Source organism: Arachis ipaensis, chromosome B5 (genome assembly GCF_059453495.1).
Source record: "Arachis ipaensis isolate K30076 ecotype BB chromosome B5, ASM5945349v1, whole genome shotgun sequence".
Classification (NCBI taxonomy): domain Eukaryota; kingdom Viridiplantae; phylum Streptophyta; class Magnoliopsida; order Fabales; family Fabaceae; genus Arachis; species Arachis ipaensis.
Window position 1 is genome coordinate 12668955 of NC_142440.1, and position 10343 is coordinate 12679297.

General features: G+C 38.7%; 1 protein-coding gene across 3 annotated transcripts; it reads right to left on the minus strand.

Annotated features, from left to right (window-relative positions):
• Window positions 1-5952: 5952 nt before the first annotated feature.
• On the minus strand, window positions 5953-9962 carry LOC107642933 (PHD finger family protein / SWIB complex BAF60b domain-containing protein / GYF domain-containing protein). 3 transcript variants are annotated; one of them, XM_088487865.1, is made up of 7 exons: window positions 9832-9962; window positions 9240-9727; window positions 8972-9051; window positions 8379-8560; window positions 6588-8204; window positions 6394-6451; window positions 5953-6264 (listed from the first exon to the last, which is right to left on the minus strand). In XM_088487865.1, the coding sequence occupies exons 2-7, from the start codon at window positions 9539-9541 to the stop codon at window positions 6260-6262; spliced, it is 2244 nt and encodes a 747-aa protein (XP_088343991.1). In that variant the 5' UTR covers window positions 9542-9727; window positions 9832-9962; the 3' UTR covers window positions 5953-6259. The 3 variants fall into 3 exon arrangements, with proteins under 3 accessions (XP_088343991.1, XP_088343992.1, XP_016201928.1); XM_088487866.1 differs by having other exon boundaries at window positions 8379-8487; window positions 9832-9942; XM_016346442.3 differs by having other exon boundaries at window positions 9240-9962.
• Window positions 9963-10343: the final 381 nt, after the last annotated feature.

Consider the following 10343-nt stretch of genomic DNA (forward strand, 5'->3'; position numbering starts at 1 on the left):
GCCATTTTGCTTTTTGACTAGCACTACATTGGCTAGCCATGTTGGATATTTAACTTCTCTGATGAAGCTGGCTTCTAAGAGTGCCTGTACTTGTTCTTCTACTACTAGGGCTCGTTCCGGGCCGAGCTTGCGTCTTCTTTGTTGTATAGGTCGGGACCCTGGGTATACCGAGAGCTTGTGGGACATGAGCTCGGGGTCTATCCCGGGCATGTCGGAGGCTTTCCAGGCAAAGAGGTCGGAATTGTCTCTTAGGAGTTTAGTCAACCCTTGTTTTAGGGTTTCCCCTAGGTTGGCTCCTATGTTGGTATTTTTTCCTTCTTCTTGGCCGACCTGTATTTCTTCGGTTTTTCCTCCCGGCTGTGGTCGCAGCTCTTCTTTGGCCCTTGCACCGCCGAGCTCTATGGTGTGAACTTCTTTGCCTTTTCCCCTTAGGTTCAGGCTTTCATTGTAGCATTTCCTTGCCAATTTCTGATCTCCCCTCACCGTTGCTATTCCCGCTGAGGTCGGGAATTTCATGCAAAGGTGGGGAGTGGACACCACTGCTCCGAGTCGATTAAGGGTAGCTCTGCCGATTAAAGCATTATATGCTGACCCTACGTCGATGACTATAAAGTCTATACTCAGAGTCTTGGATTTTTTCCCTTTTCCAAAAGTGGTGTGAAGGGGCAAAAATCCCAGTGGCTTTATTAGCGTGTCGCCTAGTCCGTACAAGGTGTCGGGGTAGGCTCTTAGTTCTTTCTCCTCCAACCCTAGTTTTTCAAAAGCGGGCTTGAAAAGGATGTCCGCTAAGCTTCCTTGGTCTACTAGGATTCTGTGGAGATGGGCATTTGCTAGGATCATGGTTATTACCACTGGATCGTCGTGTCCAGGGATTATTCCTTGCCCATCCTCTTTTGTGAATGAAATGGTAGGGAGGTCGGATGATTCTCCTCCGACCTGATAGACTCGCTTGAGATGCCTTTTGTGAGAGAATTTGGTGAGTCCCCCTCCCGCGAACCCTCCTGAGATCATGTGGATATGTCTCTCCGGGGTCTGAGGTGGTGGGTCTCTTCTATCCACATCGTCTCGCTTTCTCTTCCCATGACTGTCCGACCTTTCTATGAGATATCTGTCAAGCCGACCTTCTCTAGCCAGCTTTTCTATTACCTTTTTAAGGTCGTAACAGTCATTTGTCGAGTGACCATATATTTTATGGTACTCACAGTAGTCGCTGCGACTCTCCCCTTTTTTTATTTTTAATAGGTCTGGGAGGAGGCAGCCTTTCAGTATTGCAAATCTCTCTGTATACATCCACTATAGAAACCTTTAGAGGAGTATAAGAGTAATATTTTTTTGGTCTATCGAGATCAAGTTCTTCCTTCTTCTTGGGTTCCCTCTCCCTCTCTTTTGTTAAGAGCAGATGCCCAGGTCGCCAACTCGAATCTCTCAGCCTAGCATTCTCCTCCATGTTGATGTACTTTTCAGCTCTTTCCTGTACATCACTTAAGGAGGTGGGGTGTCTTTTTGATATGGACTGTGAGAAGGGACCTTCTCTAAGTCCATTGACTAACCCCATAATGACTGCCTCGGTGGGCAGGTCTTAGATTTCTAAACATGCTTTGTTGAACCTTTCCATGTAGGCTCGTAAGGATTCTCCGACCTCCTGCTTTATTCCCAGGAGGCTTGGCGCATGTTTTACTTTGTCCTTCTGGATAGAGAACCTCATCAAGAATTTCCTTGAGAGGTCTTCAAAACTGGTGACCGAGCTCGGGGGGAGGCTATCGAACCACTTCATCGCTGCTTTCGACAGGATAGTCGGGAAAGCTTTTCATCGCGTAGCGTCGGAGGCATCAGCCAGATACATCCGACTTTTGAAATTGCTTAAGTGATGCTTCGGATCTGTGGTTCCGTCATAGAGGTCCATATCGGGGCTTTTGAAGTTTCTCGGAACTTTTGCCCTCATTATATCCTCGCTGAAGGGGTCCTTCCCTCTTAGGGGCGACTCTTCTCGATCGTCGCGGGAGTTCCGACCTTTGAGGGAGGATTCTAACTTCAAGAGTTTTTTTTCTAACTCTTTTCGCCGTTCCATCTCCTCTTTTAGGTTCTTTTCGGTCTCCCTTTGTCGCTCTCGTTCCTGTTCCAATTGTTCCAGGCGGCTTTGATGGACATGGACTAATCCCATAAGTTCAGTTGCATGGGACTGTCCGTCCTTCTCCGATTCGCGCCCTTTTGAGAAATTCACCTTCGGATTTTTGACTCCGGAGGTACCCTCTCTATGTTGATCGTTGGTTCCCTGGTGGAGGGTTAGGTCCACGTCATTATTTCCGGTGTCCAGATTCTCTTGTTCGGAATCCGACTCCACATGACCCTCTTCAAGGGATCTGTCCGCCATCACTGGTTGATCTCTCGGTTCCCCGGAGATTGTTGGGCTGGACTTACTGGGTTGGCCCAATCGTCTGAGGAAGGAAGCCTTCGAGCGGGTCTGCGCCTTGGGGGCCTCCGTCCGACTTGTGAGTATGAACGAATGGGGGTGGTACCTGCAAAGACACTCCGATGCCTAAGTCAGCAAGGGTGTGAGCAGGTCTAGAGAGTATTGGGACTTAGAGATACCTGAGAGGTGTCAGTGTATTTATAGTGGTGAACCAATAACCACCGTTGAAGTAGTGCCACTTTTTTAGGGTGTTAACCGTCCCTTTATCTCGAGGAGGTTAAGATATGGCTCTTGGAAGTGGTTAGAGAGATTTTAGGGGCAGTTACTCATTCAAACGAATGTTTATCTGCCAGCTAACTCTCGTCCCCGACTTCTTTAGGGTAAGTCGTGGTAAGAACCGACTTCGCAGGAGGAAGGTCGGTGCTAGGTGAGGCTCAACCCTTCGGATTGGGCCTTTTATTTGTACCTGGACCTTATCGTTGGGCCAAGGTATGAACAATTCATAAAAAAGAAAGATATTTCTTAAGAACGTAAAATTTTTATGGTCAAAAAATTAATTTTTTTCTCTTAAGATATAAAAAATTCTACGTTAATAACATTCACCGTCAACCAAATACTTTTTTTTTTTACCAAAAATAGAAAGACTCGAATCTCATGACTTTTTAGATAAGTAAGAGAAGATTATGCCATTTGAGATATAATTCATTGATACTGTCAACCAAATACTTACCATTAGAATCTAGAGTTTTTAAATTCGTATCACGTTTAAAAAAAAAAAAACTAATACTAGGTTTTAAAACTGTTGATTTTCTTTTATATGTATTTTTCACATTAGTGATACCCTACCGTCGAGTTGTATGTAACCAGGGATGGATTTATGTATATGAGCATGGGGCAATCGCCCCACTACGATTTGAAATTTTTTTGAGTATTATATGATAATATTTATTTATTTTTACTAAATTATTAAAATTTGACTCTACAATAATTTTTTATTCAACTTCTGGTACTTTATAGTCAATTTAAAAATTTTATATTAGATGTCATTAGAATGATCAATTCTCAATTTAAATGAAATTTGTATTTTTTCTTAGAATCAACTCGAAAGAGTGTTATTTATCTTTTTTTTTATATTAATTTTAATTTTTTTTATAATTACATTAATTGAAAGAACTTTTTCAACTATAAATCTCAATAAGAATTGACTTCTAATTATATACGAAGTAAATTTCTAAATAAGTATTTACTTATATATATGTAAAAGAAATACTACACATCCAACTCTTTTTATGAACTAAGTCTAACCAAGTTAAACAATAAAACTTAAAATAATATTAGTCATAACTGTTTTTTGTTGTCTTAGACAAATTTGATTGGAGTTGGTTAACAAAAAAATATGAATATGTAGTATTGTCCTATATAAAAAGACATATATTTATAAGGATAAAGTATATTTTTTGTCCCCGAAGTTTAGCAAAAGTTTTAAAAATACCTTTAAGTTTTATTTTGTTTCAATTTTGTCCCAAAAGTTTTCGATTTGCATCAAATATATCATCGGAGGCTAAATTTTCAAAAAATTTAAGACCAATATAACAATAATGCATAAAAATTATGCTTGATTTGCTTGTGTTGAGAGATTGTTCTTATGAAATTGTTGTTGAATCGATCTTAAATTTTTTGAAAAATTAGCCGTCAGGGGTATATTTGATGCAAATCGAAAACTTTTGGGACAAAATTGAAACAAAATAAAACTTAGGGATATTTTTAAAACTTTTGTCAAACTTTAAGGACAAAAAATATACTTTACCCTATTTATAAATGATTATTTTAGTGTTTTAATTTATAAAATTAGATATTATAAAAACTAATAATGTTATATTTACATCGAAAATAACTATCTGTGAATATATATTGAAATAAAAAATGCACATTAAAAATAAATTAAACAATATATACATTTATATACGTATACATAATGATTAATAAATAATTTGATAACTAATTTTTATGTACATACACATAATATTTTTATTGAGTAAAGTATCATTTTTGTCCCTAACGTTTGGGGTAAGTCCCAAAGTTGTCCCCTAACGTTTCAATCGTCCTATTTAAGTTCCTAACGTTTCAAAATTGACTCAATGTTGTCATGTCGTTAGGGATCCGTTAACAGAATTGACAGCGGGACAAAATTGAGACAATTTTGAAACGTTCGGGATTAAATAGGACGAAAATATTAGAGAAAAAAACGATACATACAAATAAATTTTAATTTAATTTTATCTTTCAATAATATTAATTTTTTACTGTACATAATATTCAATTATTTTTTAATTACATCTAAATAAATTACACTTAATCACATTATTTTTATTTTAAATAAATTTATTTTTTATAATTTTAAAGAATTTTGATTTATTAGAGACAAAAGGTATAATTTATATTTTATTGTATATATATTATTTTTTTTTGCAAGTTTATATACTAGTCATTCTACAAATATTTCGTGATAACTAAAAATCTTTAAGAGTAAAATTATAAAAAAATTTATTTATTTAAAATGAAAGTAATATGATTAAGTGTAATTTACTTAGATGTGATTAAAAAATAATTGAATACTATGTATAGTAAGAAATTGATATTATTGAAAGATAAAATTAAAATTTATTTCTATGTATCATTTTTGTCCCCAACGTTTTCGTCTTATTTAAATTCCTAACATTTCAACATTGAGTCAGTTTTGAAACGTTAGGGAAATAGGACGATTGAAACGTTAGAGACAACTTTGAGAATTACCCAAAACGTTGAGACAAAAACGATATTTTACTCCATTTTTATTATAAAAATTATATATATATATATATATATTTGTCACCATTATCAAAATTTTCTGAAATTTTCATTATCAAAATTTTCTGAAATTTTCTGGATCCATCAGACCATCACTGTATGTAACTTATGTACCTATCAGAAAAACTAATACTAGGTTTTAAAACTGTTGATTTTCTTTTATATGTATTTTCACATTAGTGATACCCTACCGTCGAGTTGCATGTAACCTATGTCCCTATCATTTTAAAAATCTGTTTTCTAATACTCTGATGCATGATACCTAATTACCTATCAGTACCGAAAAATATAAATATATTTATATCCTGATTTAGGAATTAGGAGGAGAGAGTCAAAGTCCAAGCCCTAATCCAACTCTCTAGTTTTTTAATCTCCTGGCCACTACCAGGGTGAATCCAGCAATGCAGCGTGGCACACTGGCACGTTAGACGGCATCCATTGTTTATGACAACTTGACAAGATAGTATCCACACGCAAAATCTTACTATTCTTTAATCGGCGGTGGTCGTATCCACGTGTGTTTGTTTGGCGTTCCAAATGCCCGAGACACGTTTAGGGCCCTTGAATGTTGCTGCAAAAGGGTAGTTGACATTGAATTTGTTTGCAAGGTAGATGAAACTCGCGTTCACGTCCACATCCCCCCACCACTGGTGGGGGCTCCCAAGACTAAGGTAAAAGGTAAATTATGCCATCAATTTCTTTTGAATATGGAGGAATCTCATTAGTTCGATACGAAGTTTGTTCACATTCAAAATTCAATGAAATTACATAAGCAAAATAAACAAGTAGGTGAGACTTTGACTACTACCGAAAGCCCCTCCCCGCTCTTTCCTTTTCTTCCTTACAAACAATGAAGAAAGGCGAGGGATTACAGTTTGCAAAGAATGCTGTTATATATAAACAGGATAGATAATCCGGTATCCAATTCTCTAGTTGGGTCGGTCTAACTTCTATTGCGTACCCTACAGACATGAAGGATGGCCTTCCACGTCATTTACCACGTCAACCTACAAATACCACAAACATAACATCAAAAACCAATAAATGCTACCACTAAAACTATATCATAAAATATAGCAACTTGCAAATAGACTTTTTCTATAGCCGGGAGAGTGAATAAAGTAGAAGCAACTTACATTTAGGATCCCAGGAGTATTGACTGGTTGGATTCCAGCTAATGCTAGAGAAAGTAGACTGCATAAAGTAATGTTTTAAAAATTAATTTCCATAGCATAAGATTGGATGAGACAAATGGAAGTGATTTCTATTTTCTAAGGTCTCAGACACATTCGTTACCAGAAAGACTAATGTTTCATTTCATTGTACCCACCTGAACTACAGAACTGCTAGAAGAATGATCCCCGCGTATTCTTTGATGTTGGTGCACACCAGCATGCCGAAATGGTTCTTCTGCTGTCGTGAACTGCGATGGTAAGTGTAAGTCACCTGTTGAGCTCAATGAATCACCTTTCCCTGCATCAAGCATGGGGCCAAGGCCAAGGCCAAGTGCAAAACTGAGACAATCATTTTTAGAACCATCTGTCAATTCATCATCACACTTCATGATTGAAGTGGGAGACTCCAAACCACCACCACCAAGTGACTCCATTGCCTCTACTTCAGCCAACAGATCAGAGACCGATTCATCAACTAAAGAGCCAAATTCGGCGGGTTCACCAAAGATTGCCTGCCACATAGATGTATTACACGTTGGATTAATTACTTGAGGGCATTCCCAGTTCTGCCCAGAAGACTGCCCTGAATTCTCCTCACAGTCTTTCTGGTAACTCCCACTATTACTCTGGCCTTCAGGAGTCCTGTTCTGGCAATGGTTCACATTATCTTCAGTGTTCCCCTCAACTCCATGACCTTCCTGTACTGTATCAGGAGAGCTTTCATTTGGTTTCTTCGAAAAGGTGGTTGAAGGTAGCAAATTGGGCTGGATGGGATTCAAAATTTCACATTTGGACGACTCCTCTCTCCTTTCAAGATTTCCACTTTGCCCCTCATTCATGTCGACTGCCATATTCCAACTAGAAGAATGAGACTGCAAACCATTGCTCCTAACAGATTCATCTTTACAGTTAGACGGGGTACCAGCATCATCAACCTTCTCAGCTCCACCGGAATTGATAATTCGGCTGTCAGCATGAATTTCCACCCTTGTTTCATTCCTCCCACCATCCTGAATGTTATCTTTATTATCCAATGTAACACAGGACTCTAAAGACATCGGGCTGTTGTAAGGCACGGATACATTTTTGGCACACTTCCCAACAAGTGCATCAGCCAACAATATAGAGTTCTCTTGTGTCTCATATGTCCTCCATATTCTGAGGTCCAGAGGGAAATGTCCACTTGCATTCCACTTATGCAACTGCAGTATAGAAAAGGGTCCTTGAACCATCCCAGATGGATCCTGATAATGCCACAACTTATCGTTCACAAAATTGTCAAACGGCTGCTCCATCCCCGTAGAGAGAAGTAATGATGAAATGTCCACTGCAGCACTAGATGGTTCTGATTTTACAACTCCTACATTAGTATTATTAACAGCTACAACATTAGGGTTGACCTGGTTTGGCATTGTACATATGTTTCCAATCAGCTCCCGGGTAACTGGAATGTCTTGTGTACGGTATCTAACGTCATTCCAGGTACCATCCCAAATAAATATTTGTTTCTCACATCTCTTAGGCTTATTGTCTGTCAAATGATCAAATTCTATGTCTATACAAGAGTTCTCAGAAGCAGCACCTTTGTCGTCCTTAAGATGATAAAGTTGATGGGGAGTTTCAACCTTACAACTTAAAGGAGTAGCACTTCTCCACGGTTTTTTAGCTTGGCGGAGCTCATCTACTGTCAAAGATAGCTTCTCTTTCAAACACACCCAATACATCTTGAAAAGATACTCCCAGCTGGTTTTGTCATCAAAATCAACTTCACACTGTAATGGTAGCAGCAGAAGAGGGAAAATAAATCAAACTTAGACCAGCATCATTCTCCCCAGCACATAAGAGAGAGAGAGAGAGAGAGAGAGAGAGAGAGAGAGAGAGAGAGAGAGAGAGAGAGAGAGAGGGAGATGTTCACAGATAAGAAATTAAGCTAACGTATCAATTACCTTATTTTCCTGACCAGGGTTCTCAACCAGCATTATAGTTCTCATGCACATTCCACAGAATCCTTTATTTCCTCTTACACTAACAAAATCAGCATCTCTTGTACATCCCCTGCACAAAGAATACGTACAAGTATAGCACATATAATGGGATCCCTTCTGACAAACGCTACATATATGCCAACCTGAGTTGCACAGAAAATGAGCTTTTATTAAACGAAAGCTATGCCGATCATCATCATTCATTACATACCAAAAAGTTAATATCCAAAACAAACACAGAACCTGAGTTGCACAGAAAAATGACACTTACTAAACCAAGGCTATGCAATCATTCATTACATACCAAAGAGTCAATATCCAAATAAATAAAGAAGACCGAGTTATCATAACCGAGGAACACTATAATTGGTAAATTATTTATGACTGGACTTCGATTAAACTCGATAATAATGCACAAACAATATAGGAAAATTATTAAACCGCACCTCAATAAGCATGTAGAGCTAGATAGCAAAATTAAACCCACTCGCATGTTGATATCCCAACAAAGTAATACGAATCCAATAGGAAAAGTAGTTAAAGAAGCAACATACCGCAATTCCATTTGGCCTTTGAACGAAAGAAGGCTTCGTCTCGCTTAATACAAGCAGGATGATACGCTTTAGGACAACCCCTAAAATTGAAAAACAGAAGAAAGACGATTAAATACACAACAATTGCGAATGTTTTGCAGCTCAAAAAACCCATATAAAGAACTCAAAATGGTGTTGAATTCACAAAACACAAGCTCAATTCCACACACATGTAGAGTTCAAATTAAAGTCCAATTTCTTCTTTTTTTTTTCAGAAGCGTTGACTCACCGGCGATCACAGAGAACGAGGCTTCCGCCATCGAAGCATATGAAGCAAACATCCTCCTCCTCCTTCTTCTGCCTCACCGGAGCAGGAGCCGCCGTGGCTCTCGGAACCCCCCTGGCCGGACGACCGCGCTTCCTCTTCAAACCAGCGGCGTCCGGTACGGCGACCTCCGAGTTGGGAGCGCAGGCAGAGGCCGCTCTTCTCTCGGCCACGTCAGCATCGGAGGGAACTCCAGAAAGCTGCGAATCGGAATCCCTAACGACCTCGGCGGTGGTGGTTTGTTGTTGTTGTAGCGGTTGGTCCATGAAGTCAACCGAATCGGGTCAAATGAAATGAATAGGAGGAAATCAAGAGGAGAAGAACATGAATCGAAAGGAAAGAGATAGAAAGAAAGAAAGAAAGAAAGAGAGAAACCCTAAGAGGAGTATCGAGAGGAAATGAAGCGTGGTCGGTGTGGGCACATGGAAATGCAAATGGAGATGTGACAAGGCCTTGTTGGTAATTTCGTGTCAGTATCCAAAGAGAGAGAGAGAGAGAGAGAGAGAGAGAGAGAGAGAGAGAAGACAAAGTGTGAGAGATAGAAAGAGACTCTGACCTGACTTGTGGAAGAGTGAGAAGAAGAGAAGAAAGCACGACACGCTCACTGCGGATTCGTTGAATGTGGTGGCCACTGCACCCTCCTCTTCAACCCCCCCCCCCCCCTCTTTTATTTTTTTTCTTTCCCCATTTACATAACCTTTTTTATTCTTTATTCTTCTCTTTTCCCTTTTTTTTTACTTTTATTACTATAATTTGTTTTATTTTACTAATACATTACTATATAATCCCTTATTATTAGCAACCTTTTTAGTTTAGCAACAACACGCGGGTTAATTTATTATTATTATATCTATGATTTATGACATTGAATGGGATAGTTATTGCGATTGTGATTGTGATTGTGATGACTAGTTAGGAATATTGAACAGTTGGGGGATGAGAATTCAAAGGTGGGGGGGTGTGTGTGTATGGGAATGGATCGTCAAAACGCGACGCTCTTTTTAGTTTTATTTTGAAGTTTGTTTTGTTGTTAGTGTGTCCAATTGTGTACGTGGTGTGTTGTGGTGT

What these genes read in the sequence shown, in the direction of transcription:
- LOC107642933 (XM_088487865.1), bottom strand. Translation starts at nt 9,541, where the DNA reads ATGGACCAACCGCTACAACAACAACAAACCACCACCGCCGAGGTCGTT. An exon ending in ACCCTGGTCAGGAAAATAAG is followed by an intron (nt 8,205 to 8,378) that starts GTAATTGATACG and finishes CTACCATTACAG; the next exon opens with TGTGAAGTTGATTTTGATGA. An exon ending in CTAGCAGTTCTGTAGTTCAG is followed by an intron (nt 6,452 to 6,587) that starts GTGGGTACAATG and finishes TACTTTATGCAG; the next exon opens with TCTACTTTCTCTAGCATTAG.